The 24,359-nt window shown below is 42.0% G+C and overlaps 1 protein-coding gene across 1 annotated transcript in view; it reads right to left on the bottom strand.

Moving 5' to 3' along the window:
• The window catches only part of arnt2 (aryl-hydrocarbon receptor nuclear translocator 2), a 110,494-nt gene that overhangs the window by 16,693 nt on the left and 69,442 nt on the right, over positions 1-24,359 (bottom strand). The window contains exons 9-12 of the mRNA XM_061670566.1: positions 23,287-23,363; positions 20,820-20,954; positions 16,891-16,965; positions 12,190-12,341 (exon numbers count right to left, since the gene is read on the bottom strand). Of these exons, the coding sequence (XP_061526550.1) occupies positions 12,190-12,341; positions 16,891-16,965; positions 20,820-20,954; positions 23,287-23,363 (439 nt within the window). The remainder of the gene's footprint in view (positions 1-12,189; positions 12,342-16,890; positions 16,966-20,819; positions 20,955-23,286; positions 23,364-24,359) is intronic.

The following is a 24,359-nucleotide window of genomic DNA, read 5'->3' as shown; positions in this document are numbered from 1 at the left end:
AATACGTTATGTGGCCTAGCAAGCTACTGCTAGCACCGATGGTTGTACGTAAACATGCCGCCGTTCTGTCGACTCATGCTCTAAAGTTTCGGAGTGGGTGAAGTAATTTAATTACAATAAACTCATTTAATTACAGTAAGTTAGCACCCATTATTTCTGTCATGTTGTAATGTTGGTTTGACCTGACTGATTAGAATACACGATCTGACGAGAGCAGTGATTTGCAACCTTTATTGAGCCAAGGAATGTATTTTACAATTGAAAAATCTCACGGCACACCAACAAACAAAAATGTCACAAAATACATTAATTGGATACATTAATTACTGTATTTACTTCCTGCCATCTACACAACCCCAATTCCAATGAAGTTGGGACGTTGTGTTAAACATGAATAAAAACAGAATACAATGATTTGGAAATCCTGTTCAACCTATATTTTATCGAATACACTAAAAAGACGAGATATTTAATGTTCAAACTGTTAAACTTTATTGTTTTTGGCAAATAATCATAATCATTTTATGGCTGCAACACGTTCCCAAAAAGCTGGGACAGGTGGCAAAAAAGACTGGGGAAGTTGAGGAATGCTCAACAAACACCTGTTTGGAACATCCCACAGGTGAACAGGCTAATTGGGAACAGGTGGGTGCCATGATTGGGTATAAAAGGAGCTTCCATGAATTGCTCAGTCATTCACAAGCAAAAATGGGGTGAGGGTCACCTCTTTGTGAAGAAGTGCGTGAGAAAATAGTCGAACAGTTTAAGGACAAAGTTCCTCAACATACAATTGCAAGGAATTTAGGGATTTCATCGTCTACGGTTCATAATATTTTCAAAAGGTTCAGAGAATCTGGAGAAATCACTGCATGTAAGCGCCCAGGCTGAAAACCAACATTGAATGTCCGTGACCTTCGATCCCTCAGGCGGCACTGCATCAACAAACGACATCAATGTGTAAAGGATATCACCACATGGGCTCAGGAACACTTAAAAAAAACCAATGTCAGTAAATACAGTTTGGCGCTACATCCGTAAGTGGAACTTGAAACTACTATGCAAAGCAAAAGCCATTTATCAACAATACCCACAAACGCCACCGGCTTCTCTGGGCCCGAGCTCATCTAAGATGGACTGATGCAAAGTATAAAAGTGTTCTGTGGTCCCACGAGTCCAAATTTCAAATTTTTTTTTGGCAATTGTGGACGTCTTGTCCTCCGGGCCAAAGAGGAAAAGAACCATCCGGACTGTTATGGACGCAAAGTTCAAAAGCCAGCATCTGTGATGGTGTGGGGCTGTGTTAGAGCCAATGGCATGGGTAACTTACACATCTGTGAAGGCACCATTAATGCTGAAAGATACATACAGGTTTTGGAGAAACATATGCTGCCATCCAAGCAACGTCTTTTTCACTGATGCCCCTGCTTATTTCAGCAAGACAATGCCAAACCACATTCTGCACGTGTTACAACAGCGTTGCTTCGTAGTAAAAGACTGCGGGTACTAGACTGCCCTGCCTGCAGTCCAGACCTGTCTCCCATTGAAAATGTGTGCCTCATTATGAAGCGTAAAATACGACAACGGAGACCAGAGTGTTGAACACTCTGGTCTCTGAAGCTGTAGATCAAGCAAGAATGGGAAAGAATTCCACCTACAAAGCTTCAACAATTAGTGTCCTCAGTTTCCAAAACATTTATTGAATGTTGTTAAAAGAAAAGGTGATGTAACACAGTGGTAAACATGACCCTGTCCCAGCTTTTTTGGAACGTGTTGCAGCCATAAAATTCCAAGTTAATGATTATTTGCTAAAAGCAATAAAGTTTATCAGTTTGAACATTAACTATCTTGTCTTTGTAGTGTATTCAATTAAATATAGGTTGAACATGATTTGCAAATCATTGTATTCTGTTTTTATTTATGTTTAACACGTCCCAACTTCATTGGAATTGGGGTTGTAAAAGAAGACCATTCATTTGTTCTGTCTGACACTATGCCTCACTGGCATAAATAGATGAACAAAGATACATTATTTATTGTAAATATTTTTTGAGCACTTAAGTACACAAGTATATACAGTAAATGAACTGGTCATTTAAATAGACACATTCCTCCATCTTGTAATCGGTTATCGTTTTTTTAAACTCGCTGATCGGTGATTGGCCCCAAAAATCCTGGTCGTGTAAAGCGTAATTGTAATGTAACTACAGCTACAGTACAGTAGAGTACAGTGCAATACAATACAATACAGTACAGTATTTGTTGTTACAAATATAATAAGACACCATTTTCAACTGAAATATAGAGTATACATATACTAGCATTATGTCACTATTTTTAGTCAACATTCACAAAAAAACATGGCTATAGTGTGGAAATATTTTTTTTTCTAAATTTCAAATAGTGCTGACATTATGAGCACCAACCACTGACTCATATTAGCCATTTCCCTTTGGGACTCACAAATCATTATCAGGGATCAGCCTGCTTGTCCCCCACAAACACACAAAACAACTCACTTATTACTCCCTATGGCGACAGGCGGAAAGAAGCTTACAAATATCACCACCTCATGAGGATCGTTCAGAGGCTTTAAACTGGCCGGATGTGGCCCCCGCCCCGTACAATGTCCAGGTCTACACTGTGCAGGCAATGAACTTGCATGAAATCTTCACTTCATTTTATTGGATGAAAGCTAAGAGTAGGAAGATTACTGGGAATGTCAGGAGTGCTACATACCAGAAAACAACCTGAGCACATGTAACTGATGATAAAGTCCACAAGTTGTCCAGCTGTTCAGTTTCCTTGTGTGTGCGCTCATCCACTCCATAATTGCACCTTCATGCCTTATCGATGAGCCTACCCACAGTAACACTACTGCCCCCTACTGCCTAACACTTTTGCATGTCAATGGTAGATTATCACTGCATGCACTGGCCATAACATTCGGAAAATATAAGAATAACAACAAGATGCCATGCAAAACCTGTATCAGAAACCCTTCATTTGCAAATTAGCACTTCAAACTGTTGATTGACATTGTGTGACGTTGATAGTAGTTTCAATAAATGGTTAATTTTTGGTTATGTAGTTTGCACTCGTGGTATAGAACTATGTTGTATCATACTGAGAGGTGTTTATAATATTATATTGCAGTTCTCCACCACTACCCAATTGAATATGAAGCAGAATACTAAACTAATAAAAATCCAGTAATGATGTGGCTGGTGGGTATAAAGTTGATATAAACTGACTTTAACAAGAGACCACCTTGCAGTTGGATTAGACAGCTGCAATGGTAGGGAGTATGTTGACACCATGTGTTACAAATGGAAAAAGCTGTAAAAATAGACAAAATGCCACATTAGGAAAAAAATTTGCAAATTCAAATAAGTCTGTGAGGAAATAATGGTATATCATTGTTCTCTGGAGACAATTCTGTGTTTTGTGTTTGTTTACAAATATGTTGCTCTGTGTAGTGTTGTCTCACTCTGCACGAAGTTTTACAAGTCCAGACTTGTTCTCCAACTGATGATGTTTCATGCTTCATTTACGTTGGCATTTTCTCAAGGCCGCCTGATATAATATAAGCTAACAAAGAATTTAAGAGTATGACTTCTTGAGTTCAAGTCAAAACATGGTTAGCGAGCCAGAGCTACCATGACCTAACCAGTTCAATAACTTTACTAAAGAATGTGTTGGCTATTGGCAGGGATACGTCAGTAACTACAAACTATATGCTTATAAGGAGATCTGGGTTCATATCTGTAATGGGATGTATCAAACAAAAGTGTATGCAGTGTTGTGTAAGCATACAGGAAGTAATTTCTATCGACATATTCAGGTAAAGGCAAAGCAACATCAGTTATCTTTCAGTAACTGTGTAGAGAGAAGTGCATAATTGCCTCAGTGACAGAACAATGGTGACAAGATGGTGAAGAATGGTGGAAAAAACTGAAAGAGCCAGCCCTTTGGGCATGCAAATTAGAAAAGCCAAATTGCTGGGCTGTTCACACCTGAGTTGGGATATTAGTTCAAACTAATCCAGCCGCTCGGCTACCCTTGAGGCATTGTAGGTAGAAAAGCCAAATGTCTGTGCTGGAGGCCACCTGGCCGGGAGGCCATTGTCTGTCCATCAGAGTTGTTGGGTGGAAACTCCCTCATTGATATTCCATTCAGTTGTAAAGTGGTCGTGGAGTTACCTAACGGTCAAGGAGGCCATGCTGTTTGTTGGAGGTAGAATTATTGAGTTTCTTTGGAATGGGCGAAAGGACAGTATTATAAGAAGGAGATGGGTGATGTCGTAAGCCCCCTTCTCTGTTAAGCGATGGTTTTTCCACTAGGCTTTACACAATCAGGATTATTGGGGCCGATCAATCCTCATCACGTTTTTTTTTGGGGGGGGGGAATGTTGATTAACAATAGTGATATAATGCCATAATGCCTGTGGCATATACTAAATATTACATTTAGCAAGGTCTCTGTAAAGTTTGCCTGCATTGCACTTCTTACTTTTGACACTGTGACGCAGCTCTTACTAGGCAGGAAAGTGTAAGACCTTTGGTCGGCGACGATAGTCACACAAAGTTTTCACTTTTAAATGACCACACCTGTGAATATTATCATTCATCCAGGCCATTTCATTCTCAGGGCATTGAATCAATTGCAACTGGACTGTTCTGTTTGTATTAAAAGAGGTTTCACCTCTCATCAGTTCATGCAAAAAGGCTTAGTTAGGACGCATCAGCCAGTTTTTGTGTGGAAAGTTCAACTCAACAGTTAAGCCGCCTAGCCAAGAGGCCATTTTCTGTGCACCAGAGTCGGTGGGTGGAAACTCCCTCAATGTAATTCCAGTCAGTTGTAAAGTGGTCGTGGAGTTACCTAACGGTCAAGGAGGGCGTGCTGTTTGTTGGAGGCAGAATTATTGTGTTTCTTTGGAATGGATGAAAGGACGGCATTGTAAGTGATGGTTTTTCAACTAGGGTTTACACCATCAGGATATTTGGGGCCGATCACCGAGTTTAAAAAAAATTATAACCAATTATAACCGATCACAAGATGGACAAATATGTCTCTTTACATGTCTTGTCCATTTACTGTGAATACTTGTGTACTGTAAAATGAGTATCTTCAAAAGTATTCTCGAGCATTTTAGACAAAAGGTAAAACATCAATGATCTCTAGGGGGCATTCAAAGATTGCCCACTGACATAAGTTTAAAGTTCAGTCAGGTCAAACCAAAATTACTTGAGACAGAAATAATGGGTGTGAATTTACTGTAATTAAATTACTTCATTGCAATTAAATTGCAATTAAATTACTTCTTCCAGGAGGCTGACTACGTGAAAGTGCATTTCCCGGTGTAGCTCTTTTAGGCTGGTCTCGCCACAGGATGTGTGCGTGTGGAAGACATAGCGTGGATCAAAATGTGCTAGCAACCTTTGAAATGGAGGTCGGCCAGCACAATGACCTCCATCAGCTTCCGCGTGCCAACTCTAACTTTCTCACTGTCCCGGCTATATGGATGGGTGTTGTCCAGCATTGTTTGCGTTAGCATCCGATTGGTTTTTAGCTTTTCCTTTTCCATGCTGCGTTGCTTGAACGCGGTATACTCCTCTTCTGTACATTCTTCAGGTGCCTGATCAAATTTGTTGTGTTGAAGTATTTAGCTGACACTCCCCCACAAGGTACTTAAGTTTTGCACAGATTGCAAATGGCATTTGTGTTGTTTGTCTCAGACACCGCAGAAAAGTCCCACACCGCCGACATGTTTTTTTTCACCGACAAGATTAAAAAAACCAACTTTATTGGCCATCAAGTATTTACAGTACTACGTCTCAAGACGTGACAAGGCTAAAAATAAACCAGCTTTTGGATTCAAACATATATGACGGTGCCGCAGAGTAAATGCCTTTTGCGGAGCCTAGTAATGACGTTATTGATTGGATCGGGGAATGATGACATTAAAGCCGACCAGCTGATCTGCATAAAATGCTAATTATCGGCCCATACCAATCAAGCCAATCAGCACTATGTTTTGCCTGGTGCTCCAGACGCCCACCAGGCTGGCCTCGATGGGACACGTCCTGTTGTTCTGGTCAACCTCCAGAATGACTTGTACAAGACTACCCGTCATGTTGCACATCCTGTGTCATGTCACCATTGAGCCAGTCCATTTATCTAGTATCTTTATTTAGCCTTTTTGTTAATAAATAACTTTTTATTATACCCTGCACTCCTACCTTGTCTTCCCTGTGCATGGGGGCTACTTTTACCACCACAACGAACCCCCAAATGTGATATTCACTATCTCAAAACATTGTTTAATATTCCTTATGAACCAATATAGATTATTGAAGAAAGAAATGTTAGCCCTCTGAAAAGTATGTTCATTCATAGGTACGGTTGGGCATCAAGAATTGAGAACCGATTGGATATTACGGTTCTCCCGGAATCGTTCAAACTTAGAAATTTCGGTTCCCAGTTTCAATGTCTATCGTCCGCCGACCCCGAAGACGAAAGTGGCAAAAACCAACGAAGAAGTGGCAAAAACCAACGAAGAAGAACGCGCATGAAGACGTGCTTGTGCCCAACAGCAGCGGCGAACAAAAGTGTCTTAAATATGTTAAAATAAATGACCAGTCGCCTCAGTGCAACACTTGGAATTAGATTATATTGTGTAGAAGTCTGACGTGGTTCCTCCCGCTCCGAGCGGAACTTCAGTCAAGTCAAATTGGGTGAGTGAAACAATAAAATACGTCTCAGCTGAAATTGAGGCAGCTAACTAGTTGAACTAGTTGTGTTGCAGTCTTGCACTGATGGTTTTTAGCGTTTATTTTAGTTTTCAAACCAACGTAAGAGCTGAGAAACAAAAATGAAGTATAAATGACTTGACCATACTGGAAAGAAAGTAGAAACAGTCGCATCACAAGCTTAACATTCAGGTAAAACTTCACCAAAGGTCAAACTATCAACTTTACATCACAATGAATTCAGACAAAATTCACAAAAACAGTATCATAAACACAAACCTTGTGTCTCATGGTGGGTAGGTGAAGGAATCAATGTTTTACAGAGTTCCATTTATTACTCTTTTTCTTTTTACTTTCGTTTTTACCGGTGTCGTGTGAAGTTAGTTTTCGTGGCAAGGTTCCGGTGTGAACCATTCCAAATAAAAGGCTACATGCTTAAAACAGGAAGTCAAGTTAAAACTTGCACATATAAACCATTTGACGTCGCAAATAACTTTTATAAATACTATATTTAACTTTTAGCTGAAACAATAATTAATGAATATTAAGTCAATTGGGCTTTGGTTTAGTTCCACACACATTGCCTTTTATTTCATAGGTTTGATCTTGATACTGGTTATAAAGAACGCAGAGTCAAATGTTCATTTTAGTTTATTCTGCAGGCTGCTAAGAAAATGGATGTAGATTATCGATGTTCATAATTTGGACACCCTTTATTTAAACCATGCAAACATTATTTGACCGGGCCCCCTAAAAGAATCGGAATTGAGAATCGTTTGGAACCAGAATCGAAATGAGAAACGGGTATCGGGACCAGAATCGCTCAAATTCAAACGATGCCCGACCCTATTCATAGGCTGTCAATACTTAGTAGTGCTCCATTTGCATGAATTACTGCATCATTGCGGTGTGGCATGGAGGCAAACACCCTATGGCGCTGCTGAAGTGTTATGGAAGCCCAGGTTGCTCTTGCTCTTGGCAATGGTCTGGTGAGTTCGCTGGCAAATTGAGCACAGTGGTCATTTCATCAGTTTTTGTTGGTTTTGTTCTCTAAACCTTCCTTGAAAACAGCTGTGTTGAATTTGGACTTCAGAAAACTTTGTAAAACAATACCTGCAGATGACATGGCACCTCAAATCATCACTGACTGTGGAAACTTCCATCCATCCCTTTTCTGAGCCGCTTATCCTCACAAGGGTCGCGGGAGTGCTGTAGTCTATCCCAGCTATCGTCAGGCAGGAGGCGGGGTACACCCTGAACTGGTTGCCAGCCAATTGCAGGGCGCATATAAACAAACATCCATCCACACTCACATTCACACCTACGGGTAATTTAGAGTCTTCAATTAACCTAGCATGCATGTTTCGTTCGTAAATCGAGGACTTCCTGTATAGGCTATCTGTACTTAAGTTGTCATGAACGGAACAAAGGACAGAACCCAAAATGCACGACTCCAATTCAAATGGACAGCTTAAAAAAAGAGAGGTTTAATAAACGGGCAGAGGTCGGTACACAGGCAGTCAAGGAATGGTGGAACGTGACAACAAGGTACAACAAGGTAAATGCATGGGGTAATTAGGGTAAACGACGCACAGGTGGTGAAGATGCTCTTAGGAGCAGGTGTGGACGAGACAACAACCATAACAAGGGAAGACAACAACCATAACACACATCCATGAGAACCTTTGTATGGCCTTGGATGATGTGGGAGTGGGCCAATTAGTCACGGCACCAACTTTGCAAGGGTCCATTTAGATTTTACCTGGAACCAGCACGAAACCCAGAAAAGAAACGGACGGCTTGTGGAACTCACATTTCTCAGCCTTGACATAAAGTTAATTCTGCAGTAACCGCTGGAACACAGAGCGGACATGAATGATGTGAGTCTCCTCATCCGGGGAGAATATCAAAATATCGTCCAAATATACAAAAACGTATACATTCAACATATCCCGCAAGACATCATTGACAAAGTTCTGGAAAACAGCTGGAGCGTTAGTTAGTCCAAAAGGCATTACCAAATACTCTTAATGTCCCGTTGGTGTGTTGAATGCTGTTTTTCATTCATCCCCCTCCCTTATCCTTACTAGATGATGCGCATTTCTCAAGTCTAGTTTGGTGAAAACCTTGGCTCCCTCCAGGAACTCAAAGGCGGTGGAGATGAGAGGAAGAGGGTACCTGTTTTTCACAGTTATTTCATTGAAACCCCACTAATCGATACAGGGTCGCAGGGTCTTGTCCTTTTCTACAAAGAGAAATCCTGCTCCCGCAGGGGATGATGATGGGCGAATGATCCCGGCTGCCAGTGATTCTTCCACATACTCCTTCATACCCTTGTGTTCCGGCCCTGAAAGAGAGAACAACCTCCCCCGTGGAGGTGTGGTTCCAGGCAGCAAGTCAACTGGTAAGGTCTGTGGGGTGGAAGGGATTTGGCTTTGGACTTGGAAAAAAACTTCTTCAATGTCATGGTAACAGGTGGGCACTTGAGACAAGTCAGGATCCCCAGATGTGGTCTTTGGAATTTCATTTGAAACATTACCCTGAACATTACATGGAGGCTTAAAACAGTTCTGGGCGCAATTGCTGCCCCATGACATAACATGCCCAGAGGACCAGTCAATTTGGGGGTTATGTAATTTCAACCAAGGGTTCCCTAAAATAAGGTCATAATTCATAGCGTCAAAAACATGAAAACTAATGCGTTCGGAGTGAGAATGGGTGCGGTGAGGGATCTTGCCCATAAAACTGCCGTCTGCAGCATAAGCGTTGCGGTGGCGTCTTACTTTAAAGGTTCTAAGGTTCATACGTCTAACGAGGAGGGAGTTGAGTAAATTTGCGTCAGAACCATAGTGTTACTTTAGGAAGAACCTGGGTAGGGTCTTCCTTAATGATATTTAGACTCACCGCTCCTGTGCCCTTGTTACCGGCACCAGCAACTTTGACGTGACAGTTGCTCACGGAATGACCCAACTGCCCACAGTAGAAGCACCGCCCTTCCCTCAGCCGGCGTTGACGTTCCTCAGGGGAGAGATGTAACCTGCCCAGTTGCATGGGTTTATCCGTGGTGACGCGAGCCAGTGGATTGAGACTGGCAACAGGGGATCTGCCTTGGTTTGGCTGGTCACCGAGACTCGTCCTCCAAGTGCGCGGTGACGCGTCCTTCTGCCAATCTCCGTTCAGATCGTAATCCAAAAGGCTTTTGTTGATCTTTATGGCGAGAGCGATGAGAGTGTCCAAGTCGGTCGGCAGGTCTATTGGGACCAAATGATCCTTGACAGCGGGGGAAAGTCCTTGAAAAAAATGCATCGAGTAGTGCCCTGTTATTCCACTGATTCTCAGCTGCTAGAATGCGAAACTCAATCGCGTAATCTGACACCCTGCGCTTGCCTTGTTGTAAGGTGACAAGGGAGCGAGCTGCCTCACGATCTGGTGTGGAATACTGAAAAACATGCTCCATAGTCTTTACAAATGAAGCCCAAGAATGATACGTGGCAGAATTGCGGCTCCATTCAGCAGTAGCCCACGCTTCTGCACGACCAGTCAGGTGGGAAATGACAAAGGCGATTTTTGCCCGCTCGGTGGGGAAGGCAGCTGCCTTCAGCTCAAAGTGGAGTTCGCACTGAGTGATGAACGGCTTAATATTTCCAGAATCTCCAGAGAACCTCTCCGGTCGAGAGAGCTGTGGGCAGACAGCAGTGGATGTGGCAGGTGGCGGCATGGTTACTGCTTTACATGGAAACGGTGGTACAGTGGCGGCATCGGGTGCTGTGCCAGCTGGTTCCTTCTTCTGAACCATATTCATTAGAACTTTAAACTGTGAGCCCACCTGTCTCATCATAGTGTCCTGATGCTCTGACAGTCCCTTTAGATGAAGGTGGAGGGCAGCAAGCTGTTCATCCTGTTTCGAGATGCATTGACCCTGCACTTGAAGGGCTTTGTGCACCGGGTCTGAGTCTGCTGGGTCCATGTTATGGCCAGTTCGTTCTGTCATGAACGGAACAAAGGACAGAACCCAAAATGCACGACTCCAATTCAAATGGGCAGTTTAAAAAAAGAGAGGTTTAATAAACGGGCAGAGGTCGGTACACAGGCAGGCAATCCGCAAAGGCAACAGTATCCAAAAAACATGAGGCAAAAAGGCAAGGTCAATTATCAGAAAAGGGTCTAAGCTTACTATGAGTCGGTGACGTCGAAACAAGGAATGCTGGAACGTGACAACAAGGTACAACAAACTGGCGACCAGAAAGAGTGAGACACGAGGTTAAATGCATGGGGTAATTAGGGTAAACGAGGCACAGGTGGGGAAGATGCTCTCAGGAGCAGGTGTGGACGAGACAGGGGGAATAACACACACCCGTGACATAAGCATTTGCAAAGATGTACTGAGACGCTGAGAAATATACTATATATAAATATACTTTAGAAAAGAATGAAAAATGTAATTTCGGTTGTGAACAAGTGTGAGATTTGTCCATATTATTTGAATAAATTAATCTCGGTTTCACAAACTGAGCCAAACCAATTGAGAAAACATTTAATAAAAGAATAATTTCCATATTTATAATACAATAACAGCAACAATAATCATGAATAATAATGCTGTGAACATATTTATACTTTTAACCTAACTATACAAGACATAATTGATTTTCCTGAGTGTCAAGGAGTACCAAACCGAACTGAAAACCGTGACTCTAAAACCAAAATACGAACCGAACCGTGGATTTTGTGGACCGTTCCACCCCTACTGTATATGCATGTGTAGATTATTTTCTTTCTTTTGTGAACACCGCCAGGGGATACAACCTCTGAGGCTTATATAGGGAGATGTCACATTTAAAATTTAGAACTGAAGAAGCCTTTTGGATTAAAGGTGAAATGTTTTCGACAATGGTGGCACGGTAGCACATCTGCCTCACAGTTCTGAGGACCCGGGGTTCAAATCCAGCCTTGTCTGTGTGGAGTTTGCATGTTCTCCCTGTGCCTGCGTGGGTTTAGATGTGCCCTGCGATTGGCTGGCGGCCAGTTCAGGGTGTACCCCGCCTCTTGCCCGAAGATAACTGGAATAGGTTCAAGCACGCACGCGACCCTAGTAAGGATAAGCGGTATGGAAAATGAATGAATGAATGAATTTTTTTGACAAAAAAGAGTCCAGATGCCTTGATTCAACCTTTTCTAACTCTACTGTATATTAGTTTTACTTTTTTAAATAAACTACTGAAATAAATTAACTTTTCGACAATATTAAAATTTATTGAGATATGCATATCCCACTAATCATCGTGTGACTGGGTTAATGAGACGACAGAGTAAAAGTGCTTGAGTACCTTGAAGGTAGAAAACTGCGATTAACTTATTTTTTTCATGGCATAGTAGTTTCCCAGATGTATAACAACACTGTTGTTTAAAACACTTGATTGTGTGTGTATGAGTAACTTACTTAACGTTGGTATTGGTGCAGATGACATATTCAATCTCATCGGAGTAGGGGTTCTGGAAGGTGAAGCTGCTGGTTCGGATCAACATCCACTCTCTGTTTTTCATGCGGAAACGGTACATCACAGACAGTACCTGACCTTTTAGCTTCACCACCTGCAGAATGACAATATTCAATATTTTGAGTACCTCACAACTGAGTCTTGACTTGCAACCAGTGGCCAAAATATATACTGTCACTCATAAAGTTGTGGAACACTCCAAGCAAATAAGCAATATTTGCTTATTTGTGTGCATCCTGTCTGAGTGTCGGCACTGTTTGGCGTATTTCCAACAGCAACGGAAAAGACACAGCCTATGAAACTTCTGTGTCAAATTGGGTTGAAAATCATTTCAGACAATTCTGAAAACTATTGCATACAGGCTTCCAGCAGGAAAAAAACAACGCAGTATATATTTACATAATATGAAATAAATACATTGTGAAACACCAGTGAGTCGTAACAGCCTGGCTAACCAACATGCTGGCCACGTTGGGGAGGCAGTTTTGGGGGGGTGCAACATTGCCACCAAAAGCAGTGTATGTACATAAAATAAGTCATAACTTCATTTCTCAACTGATTTTCACGTTTACATTTTTGTCAACACCAAAGCGTGTGCTATCAATACAGAACATGCATCCTTGATATTTTGGTTTTGCGCGATGTCTACAAACATCGAATGCACACACACTTTGCCCCTACTAGCTTCAATGTTGCCGTAGGCTCAAAGGTATATTTATGGGCTCAAAAGGGCATGTCGTATCTACCTGTTGTGCATAACTACGGTAATGATGGTAAAGGCACGCGTTTCCCAGAATGTAATGCAAGACACAATATAATCAATTAATGGATTATAAAGACGTTTTAAGGATTAAAAGGACGTTACTCCTTGATGTATATGTATGTTTATATTACCAGCAGTTAGTTGAATCACATTTATGGTTGGTTTAAAGTATGTGGCACTGTCTGTTTTTTTTTTTTTTTTAATGAAACAGTGAGTTTAGGTTTTGTGAATTATAGTGACCTCCCAGTCAATAAAAACATTGGCAGCAAACCCTCATAAGGCATTGCTTGGCAAAATCAAATGCTTTAGATTATGACTGGATGCACTTCATTGTGCTGCACTACAAGGCTGAGCTGTTTTTGAAGAATAGATTTAATTTAATGATGTTTTTGTCATATACTGCCCTGTAGTTCCATTATTGGAGCCGGGTTGGCGCTTTGTGTCCTCTCTCCCCCCTCCCCTCTCTGTTTTCAGCACCTGAAAGTCATCCAGCAGCTGTGTATCTACTGCGGCTGTGTCACTTTATTTCCTCATGCACCCTCCGATCAAAAGACCAGGCTCACCGCGACCCAAGAGCGTCGTGGTGAGCCAAACCTCCATTCCCTCAAGCTCTCCCTCTCGCATGACAGTTCCCGCTTGCATTAGGTTTCTGCTCAGAACACTCCCGTTACTGCCCTTATAGATTCCGGTGCCGATGACAACTTTATTCATGAAGCAATAATTCACCAGCTCTAAATCCATCCATCCATCCATTTTCTGAGCCGCTTCTCCTCACTAGGGTCGCGGGCGTGCTGGAGCCTATCCCAGCTATCATCGGGCAGGAGGCAGGGTACACCCTGAACTGGTTGCCAGCCAATCGCAGGGCACATACAAACAAACCCACATTCACACCTACGGGCAATTTAGAGTCTCCAATTCATGCATGTTTTGGGGACGTGGGAGGAAACCGGAGTGGCCGGAGAAAACCCACGCAGGCACGGGGAGAACATGCAAACTCCACACAGGCGGGGTTAAACCCCGGTCTTCAGAACTGTGAGGCTGACGCTCTAACCAGCCGCCCACCGTGCCGCCTCAGCTCTAAATCCCTCTCCATATATATCCATGACTCTCTGGCTCCCGGACTCATACGACCTTCCTCTTCTCCAGTAGGGGCCGGCTTCTTTTTTGTTGAAAAGAAAGACCATATATCGACTACCGTGGTCTCAATGACATCACCATCAAAAATAAATCTCCGCTTGCCCTCATCGAGCCCTCGTTTGAACCCCTCTGTGACGCCCAGATATTCACCAAGTTGGATCTACGGAACGCCTACCACCTCATCCGTATCCGAGAGGGAGATAAATGGAAAACCGGTTTCAACACCCCTCTCGGACACTTCGAATACCAGGTCATCCTGTTTGGATTGACTAATCCCCCCGCTGTCTGCCAGACCTTCATTAACGACGTCCTCCGTGATATGCTGAACCGGTTTGTTTTTGTCAATCTCATTTTTTCCTGCTCCCTTGACAAACATCACCGTCATGTACGCCAAATCCTCCAACGCCTCCTTGAACACCGCCTGTATGTTAAACCCGAAAAATGTGAATTCCACCTCTCCTCCTCGGACACGTGGGCAGGGGCTGTCCTCTCGCAGCGGGGGGCCCCACGACCCAGAAACTTGACCCCTGTGCCTTTTTTTCTTGTCGTCTGTCCCCTGCCGAGAGGAAATACGACGTCGGCAACCGAGAGCTACTGGCCATTGGATGGGCCTTGGAAGAGTGGAGGCACTGGCTGGAGGGGACTGAACTACCATTCATCATTTGGACAGACCACAAGAATCTCTCTTACCTCCGTTCCGCCAAACGCCTTAACCCTCGACAAGGGGACAATGGGCTCTCTTCTTGAGCAGGTTTAATTTCAGTCTCTCCTTCCGTCCTGGCTCCAAAAACAGCAAACCAGATGCCCTGTCTTGACTTTACTCACCCCCCTCCAGCCCTGACGAACCGGAACCCATTCTTCCTTCCTCGTGCTTCGTTGGAGCAGCCACTTGGCAGATCGAACAGGTGGTTCAGGAGGCCCAAAAGACTCACCCGGATCCCAAGACCGGGCCTCCAAACCGCCTGTTCGTACCCTATTCCGCACGCTCTGATGTTCTTCAGTGGGCTCACAACTCCAAACTCACCTGTCATCCTGGCATCACCCGCACCATTCAGTTCATCGAGCAGCATTACTAGTGGCCCAGCCTTGTTCAAGACACTCTGGAGTTCGTCCAAGCCTGCGCCGTCTGTGCCGGATGGAAGTCTTCACACGTGCCTCCAGCTGGGCTGCTGCGTCCATTGCCTATCCCTAGCCGCCCTTGGTCCCATATCGGTCTGGACTTTGTTACCGGTCTACCTCCTTCTGAAGGTAAATCTTATCATTCTCACTATTGTCGATCGCTTTTCCAAATCCGTCCATTACGTACCCCTCCCCAAATTACCATCTGCCTTCGATACTGCTAACCTCCTTGTCTAACATGTCTTTAGACTCCACGGTATTCCCATCGATATTGTCTCTGACGGAGGTCCTCAGTTCTCATCCCTGGTATGGAAGGAATTCTGTAAATCGGTGGGCGCAGCAGCCATCTTGTCCTCAGGATATCATCCGCAGACCAACGGCCAGACGGAGCGGGCAAACCAATCCCTTGAATCTGCCCTCTGTTGTGTTGCCGCACGCACTCCTCCTGGAGCTCATTCCTCCCATGGATTGGTACGCCCACAACTCCCTCACCAGTTCCGCTACCGGTATGTCCCCATTCATGGCTTGCTATGGTTACCAACCCCCAGAAACGGAGCAGGCAGTGGCAGTTCCCGCTGGACGTCCGAGCGGCGTTGACCAGGTCCGACGCACGCAATAAACAGCTCCCGGACCGTCATCGCTCCCCGATGCCCAATACAAGGGTGGCCAATCTGTCTGGCTTTCTTCTCACAACCTCCCGCTTCAGACAGAGTCCCGGAAACTCACTCCGCGTTTCATTGTTTCCTTCCCCATTACCAAGATCATCAATCCCACTTCCGTCCAATTGAAGCTTCCAGTCTCTGAAAATTCATCCCACATTCCACATCTCTTTGCTGAAGCCTGTCTCCACCTGCGCCCTGGGCAATTTGCAAAGGGGCGTATTGTGCCGATTAAATCAGCCGCTTGGTTAATCAGTCAGGAAGTATTTTGTTAAAATAGATTTTCATAGTTAATTTATATTGCGGGCGGCACAGTGGACGACTGGTTAGCAAATTTGCCTCAAAGTTCTGACGACCTGGATTCAAATCCGGCCTCACTTGTGTGGAGTTTGCATGTTCTTCCCGTGCCTGTGCGGGTTTTCTCCACCTACTCTGGTTTCCTCCCACATCCCAAAAACATGCATGGTAGGTTAATTGAAGACTCTAAATTGCCCGTAGGTGTGAATGTGAGAGCGAATGGTTCTTTGTTTTCAGTATATGTGCGCTGCGATTCGCTGGCGACCAGTTCAGGGCGTACCTCTCCTCTCGCCGAGAGTCAGCTGGGATAGGTTTCAGCACACCTGTTACCCTAGTGAGGATAAGCGGTCCAGAAAATGGATGAAAAAAAATGTATATTGCTGCCGAACGACTAAATCTGACCAGATGAAACTTTTAGCATTATGGCTTTTGACTCTTTATACACAAGGAACCAGTATGATCACTGCCCCACTTTCTTATCATTTTGCACAGCACTGTTTGACTTAGCATTTGACTTTCTTTTCGCAGCTTTTTGACACGTGACAACCAGTCAGTACAATACAATAAAACTGACAATGAATCACATTTATAGGTACGGTAAAATCAGTTTAATCTGTAAAAACACAAGAATCACCAATATGAAAACATATATATGAGTGTATTATTACCTGTTGAAAACTTTCTCTCAGATGACTCTGGTCCTCAGGATGACAAAATTCCAGAATATCTTTCCCCAACAGGTCCTTTGGAACGAAAATTGAAAATAGTAACTGTTTACAGTTAGGCCTGTCACGATAATTACTATATCTACTTATCGTTCAATAAATAAAATGGACAACGATAGTTTTTCTGGACTCGATATGAGGTAATCTTTCATTTAAATGGGTTCACATTCGTAGCGGCCCTCCGAGGGAAGTCATAACTCGGCCCCCCATGGCCCGTGCCAAAATGAGTTTCATACAACCGAGAAAATGAGTTTCATACAACCGAGACACTTAAGGGAAAGTTAATTGTTTGTTGTGTTCGCGAGCACGGCCGCGAGCTAATGAGCTATAATGCGAGCTAATGAGCTAGCGACGTAAGGAGCTAAACCGCGGCAAAGTCATTAAATGTCATTGCCTCTCCAAGTTGTGTGTGTTAGTCCACAATGAATACAAACACGGGAATTCTAACTGTTTATGTAGCATAACCTCAGTGACACACGTTATTAAGTCAACATATATTTGACTGACAGGTGAAGGGCTTGTCTTCAGCGGACCAACCACACAGTAGCCGGGGGGTTATATGGAGCAGTTTTTGTCATTCTGAATGAAATCATTTCGATTGAAAATCTCTGGTCAACTGTTTACCTCTGACAAGATCTATTCCGATCGGGTGTATATACACGATATGCACCACATTTCCTCAGAACAGTCATAAGACATGCATCGTCATGAACGTCTCATCATTTATTAAGATGGAGGTCCTTCATCTATTCAGCACAGTAGTTGGGATTGTTTTTATATAAAAAAAATATATCAGCTATGGGGCGGCTTCGGCAACCCCTCCCCACTGCCTTTGTTGCCATCATGTGCGCGAGCGACTCCGGACCACGACGGCTGCGACGTCCGATCAAAGAAGCTGGCAATGGAATCAAGGTCCAAGGGTTTGGAGGAAGACGGTTGAAGAACAGAACCCAAGCTGCTTGAGGTCCAATGTGAAATATCCAGAGTCAGTCATAATTTGGGGTGCAATGTCCAGTGCAGGTGTTGGCAAACTCTGCTTTCTTTAAATCCAAGGTCACCGCAACAGTCTACCAGAATGTTTTAGAGGACTTCATGATTCCTTCTACTAAGGATCTGTATGGAGACGCAGAGTTCATCTTCCAGCAGGAAGATGAACTCATACTGCCCGAAGCACCAAAACCTGGTTTGATGCCCATGCCATCAACTCGCCGGATCTAAACCCTATTGAGAATCTATGGGGTATTATCAAGAGGAAAATGACAGGCAGCAGACCCAAAAACAAAGAAGAACTGACAGCAAGCATAAAGGAAATCTGGGCTTCCATAACTCCCAGGCAATGCCACAGGCTGACTGCCTCAATGCCATGGCGCATCGAGGCATTGATTAAAGCAAAGGGATTCCCAAAAAAGTATTGAAAATTAAAATATCATTGTGAAAGTATCATATTTTGATTGATTTAATTTGACCCGAATTTCTATCTTTTCTTTCTACAAAAACTGAGAATGGTGATTTCTTGACAGTATTCCAATTTTTTTGAATTCCTAATTTCGTGAGTTTTATGAGCTGGAAGCCCAAATTATGTAAAAAATAAACAAATAAATACTTGAAATTATTTCAATTGTAGACCCCGAATCTATAATCTATGGAAGTTTCACTTTTTGAATGGAGTAATGGAAATAGATGAACTTTTCCATGATATTCTAATTTTTTGGAAAGGGTCTGTACGTGGCATCTCATCATAATCTCATTGTACTTTTGTATTGTGACAATAAAAAGGCATTCCATTATAGGACCAGTTTATTATAAAACACAATTATATATAATATAGATAAGTGGGGCTCCTAGCTCCAGCTTTCCATCAGTTAGGGGGTCCTCGGTCTGGAAAAATTGGTATAGTCCCCTGATAAAAACCATTAAAAAAAAAAAGGATATCGGTTATCGGCATCGGTTTGGAGAAGCAGCAAGTTATCGGTTATTGGTAACAGTGTTTTCCATATTTAAATTGGGTAAGGTGAGTAATCCAATCAGAGCAAAGCTCATATACATGTCGCGTAATAATGAGAAATCCGACAGTCTCAAACACCAGACAAAAAATTATATAAAATAAAATTTTAATAGCTTGAAAAAGCACACAATTATCATGCAAACCCAATAAAAACACATAAAAGATGATCAAAAATAGAGAAACCGTGGATGGAAGGGAGCCTTTAACAACATTTAAAATGAAAGGAAAAGGCAAATGCAGCTATGAAACTGAGTAGATTCCTCGTACTTAATGTGTTGCGAAATACGAAGGAACTAAGCATCAAGAAAAGGCTTCAGTGCCAACAACTGTTTTTCATTATGTCTGTGGTATTTGTATTGTAAGCACGTCACACAAAGTTTTGATAAGATGGTTGAATTCCTGAGGATAATGTGGATTTCATCTCAGAACCTATCGTGACTAGAATGTTTATATCAAAATATAGAAATGGCTAATTTATGTTGCTATTTTGACATCAAGACAATAAAGCCATGAAAATACTTTCCTTTTTTTTTTTTTTTTTTTTTTTTACTTTTTACAAAAACTCTTGTTTGTACTATGAAAGCCATAGCCAATAACTTGACAAATTAAAATTACAAATATTTGTCTTTCCTGCGATATTCATGTCAAGACTTTTTTTTTGGGCCAGAATAAGAATATGAGTATTAAGTGGTCAATATTCAAGAATGCACATAAGTGGTATGCAGGTGCGCATGTGCAATTAAAATATTAAAAGCACACCAGCGTGTCCCAGGGCATTTTCATTTTCGTTTAGTTTTTTTGTGGAGCAGTGCGATACAGGGCTTGAGTAGTGTATTGTGTAGTTTTGCGAATTACTTGTTCAAACGAACAAATCTTTTAGGTGAACACACAATGTAATCACTTCCTGAATTGATTCGTTCCTTTCTCCATTTAGTTGAGGTCAGCCGTGAGGCTGTGCAGCTCAAGAAGCTCTCCCGCTGACGGTGAGGGTAGCTGAGGGAAGAGGGGCCACTGAAGATGTGGCGGGTTTTGTGGGCATCTTGGTCTCGCGGTGCAGCGGCGATGAGAGTCTGTCAAAATGTCTTTATGTAAAACCAGTCTGTGGTGCAACAGAGATTGGGGACCACTGCCCTAAAGAGCTGTGCCAAATCAGCTGATCATGCGCTGCCATACTGTCTGTCTTTGAGTTCATCCAATGAGGTCAGTGGGTCGGCAAAAAATGCGCAGGCAACAAGCTCTGGTTCTCCTTTGAGAACCAGGCCATATACAGGCATCCAAAAATAGATCTCACAGTGAAGGGGTGTGCAAACATTTTTAACCAGGGGCTGGGTTTAGTGCCTTGCACAAGGGCACCTCGACTGTCGTCAGAAGGAAACTCTCTAACATCTGGTTTCCATTTTTCCTTTTCTTTTTTGTCCGCTGTGAGACTTGAACTGTGAACCTACACCCTTCTAAAGCTGAAGCCATTTCTTCTTCAGCGCATTTCAAATGGTTGGACTGTCCATGGCAAATGTTTGTGCAGTTGCTAATTGATTTTCCATCTTCTTCAAAGGCAAAACCACAATGTTAAACCTCGTGTAGACATTCCACGGTCATTATTTATTGTTTGAATAATCAAAGAAGAAGCCTGGGCTACAAATGCACAGGTCAATCACATGTTCCAATACTTTTGATTACATGAAGAATGGGTGGGTTTAAACTATCGCTATCGTCGATCTTTGAGTCTAAATGTTCCAATACTTTGGGAGTGGAGTGTACTTTTGGTCATATCCTATACTAAATGAAATATCCATCTGCGTTATATAGATTTGTATGATATAATTTTTATTAAATCCACAGCATAGAATTTCTATAATCTTAATTTTACCTGAGGCTGATAACCAATAACGTTGATGCAGCGTGGGTCGACAAAAGTGATGACTCCATCTGAATTGTGGCGGGACAAGAACTCTGTGGGTACCGACAGACCATTCATATCCATAGATACTGGAGAGCTGGTTACCTGAGGGAAGGTTACAGCACACAACCAAAATGAATCTCAGGAATCACAGGCCTTTACACTAACATTTGGACTGGTCACATGATTTGGTCACACCCTTTTTTGGGGAGGTACAGCATGACCATGTGTGTGTGTGTGTGTGTGTGTATATATATATATATATATATATATATATATATATATATATATATATATATATATATATGTATGTATGAATGTATGAATGTATGTATGTATATATATATATATATATATATATTGAATACACTACAAAGTGTATTTAATTAAAGATATTTAATGTTCAAACTGATAAACTTTATTGTTTTTAGCAAATAATCATTAACTTCGGCTGCCTGCAACACGTTCCAAAAAAGCTGGGACAGGGTATTGTTTACCACTGTTACATCACCTTTTATTTTAACAACATTCAATAAACATTTGGGAACTGAGGACACTAATTGTTGAAGCTTTGTAGGGGGAATTCTTTCCCATTCTTGGTTGATATACAGCTTCAGCTGTTCAACATTCCGGGGTCTCCGTTGTCATATTTTACGCTTCATAATGCGACACACATTTTCAATGGGAGACAGGTCTGGACTGCAGGCAGGCCAGTCTAGTACCCGCACTCTTTTACTACGAAGCCACGCTCTTGTAACACGTGCTGAATGTGGTTTGGCATTGTCTTGCTGAAATAAGCAGGGGCGTCCATGAAAAAGACGTTGCTTGGATTTGCAGCATATGTTTCTCCAAAACCTGTATGTACCTTTGAGCATTAATGGTGCCTTCACAGATGTGTAAGTTACCCATGCCATTGGCACTAACACAGCCCCATACCATCACAGATGCTGGCTTTTGAACTTTGCGTCCATAACAGTCCGGATGGTTCTTTTCCTCTTTGGCCCCGAGGACACGACGTCCACAATTTCTAAAAACAATTTGAAATGTGAACTCGTCGGACCACAGAACACTTTTCTATTTTGCATCAGTCCATCTTAGATGTGCTGGGGCCCAGAGAAGCCGGCGGCGTTTCTGGGTGTTTGATAAATGGCTTTTGCTTTGCATAGAAGAGTTTCAAGTTGCTCTTACGGATGTAGCGCCGAACTGTATTTACTGACGTTGGTTTTCTGAAGTGTTCCTGAGCCCATGAGCCACATGCAGTGATTTCTCCAGATTCTCTCAACCTTTTGATGATATTATGGACGTAAAATGATTAAATCCCTAAATTCTTTGCAATTGTACATCGAGGAACATTGTCATTAAATATTTTGTCTTTGTAATGTATTCAATTAAATATAGGTTGAACAAATCATTGTATTTTGTTTTTATTTATGTTTAACACAATGTCCCAACTTCATTGGAATTGGGGTTGTATAAGAAATTTAGACTGGATTGTGTCAGACAATGGATTTTAGAATAAAACATCGATGACTACATTTATAATCAGTGCCTGCTGCTGTCAATCATTGCAGATTGTTTCTACATTCAGTAAGGGGAGAAAACTGTCTTGAAAAGAGCAGTCCTTAATCAGTAACTACAGTACTTCAATTGATGGATGAGGGATGAACAGAAATTTTGGAAAGCTGAAAGGAGCCAATAATTAATGGTCGATTTTGAATGACTTACAAAAGCCATTTTTCGGGACATTAAAAAATAAAAATAAATGGAAAAAGTGTCTCCAAATAAAGCTGAGCTCACACTTGAATTTAAAAATTAGAACCATACTGAGCTAGATGGGAGCGAGGCAAATAATTAGTTTGGGATGTTTCGGTTTCATTCTCTTTTTTTTCTTCTTCATAATTCCTCTTAAACTCTTAACGACATGACATATACTATAATTCTAAATATCTTTAAAGACTGAGCAACAGACAAAGAGACTTTTCATGGTTACACTCTAAAGCAGGTTTGGATAAGTTTGAAATGTGTTTATGATAAAAAGGAGACAATACATTTGAATTAAACCATTGTTACACATCCAGAGCTCATTTTCACATTTTTAGAAAGACGGCTCCAGCACTGTTGTGGTGTGAAAACACAAACCAAAATGGGATACAAATACTGTATATATGTTGATGGGTATGATGAGAAATACTGCATATTCACTACATTTGCTTGTCAAATAATTTTTTCTTCACTTTTACTTTCAGGTCAGAAACATGATCACACCAATATAGACTATATAAATAAAAAAAGATGTGGAATTAACATTCAGAGGAAAATAAAATGTTCAATCCAACTCCTGAGGCACTTTTGTCATGTATTGTATTACTAGAGTTACTTATTATTATAGTTACTTAAGAGGAATTTTAAATAATACAAAGGGCTGCGCTGCACACACCTGCAGTCTTCCAATGGCCACAAGGCAGTATTTCCCAGTCTGCCCTGCCTCTGTGTCCTCATCTGGTACAGTCATACCTGAGGGGGGAGAGAGTTCAATTTACTCCATCCATTTTTGCCAAATGTATGTTTCCTTTTGTTCTTAAAAACTTAATAACAGTAATCAGTGGTGAGTCCTCATCTGGCCCTAACCCAGCACACGTCCAGTATTAAGATGTATTTAGCTTAATCACCATATCGAGTCTATTAAAGAAGTATTGTAATTGTATGTTAAATTACACGAAAAAGACGTATTTAGCTTAATCACCATATTGAGTCTATTACGGCAGCATTGTAATTGTACGTTAAATTACAATTAAGAACTATCATTAGTTCGGCATTGAGAATTGAGAACAGATTGGAACTGGGACTAACGCTCCGGTTCTCTCGGAATCGTTCGAATTAAAACATTTTGGTTCCCACTTTCGATGCAGAGTCTGCCGACACCGAAGACATGGGGAAAACCAACGAAGAAGCGGGGATAACCAACGAAGAAGAACGCGCAGGAAGACATGCTTATGCCCAAAGACGGCGGCAGAGAAGCCCAGTGCCTTTGTTAAAATTAATGACCAGTTGCCTCAGTGGAACACTTGGAATAAGCTTATATTGTGTAAAGGAGGAGGCTTTCACGATGTGTAGCGTCTGACGCGCTCCAAGCGTCAGCCTACACCACGCGGAGCTTCAGTGAAGTCAACTCTCAGTCAATCGGGTGAGTAAAACAGTAAAATACGTCTATGCCAACCAGGGGACTACAGATGAAAACTAGCCTTCTGGCTAATTCTGGCCTTTTTAACCATGTGTATTTCATGTGTTTTATGAAATTGCATTGTCCCCTTTCAAATAAACTGATTAAAAATAATAATAATTGAGGCAGCTAACAAGGTAAACGGTTGGATGCACTATTGCACTGATGGTTTTTAGAAGTTTATTTTCAGTCTTAAAACCAATGTAAGTACCGATGAAAAAAAGCTTCACATTGAGCGAAAATTCACTGTAACAACTTTATATCACAATGAATTGGGACAAAATTCACAT

The sequence above is a fragment of the Phycodurus eques genome, chromosome 2 (assembly GCF_024500275.1).
Source record: "Phycodurus eques isolate BA_2022a chromosome 2, UOR_Pequ_1.1, whole genome shotgun sequence".
Taxonomy (NCBI): Eukaryota; Metazoa; Chordata; class Actinopteri; order Syngnathiformes; family Syngnathidae; genus Phycodurus; species Phycodurus eques.
The sequence above is the reverse complement of the archived record's forward strand: the minus strand, read 5'-3'. Positions and strand labels throughout refer to the sequence as shown.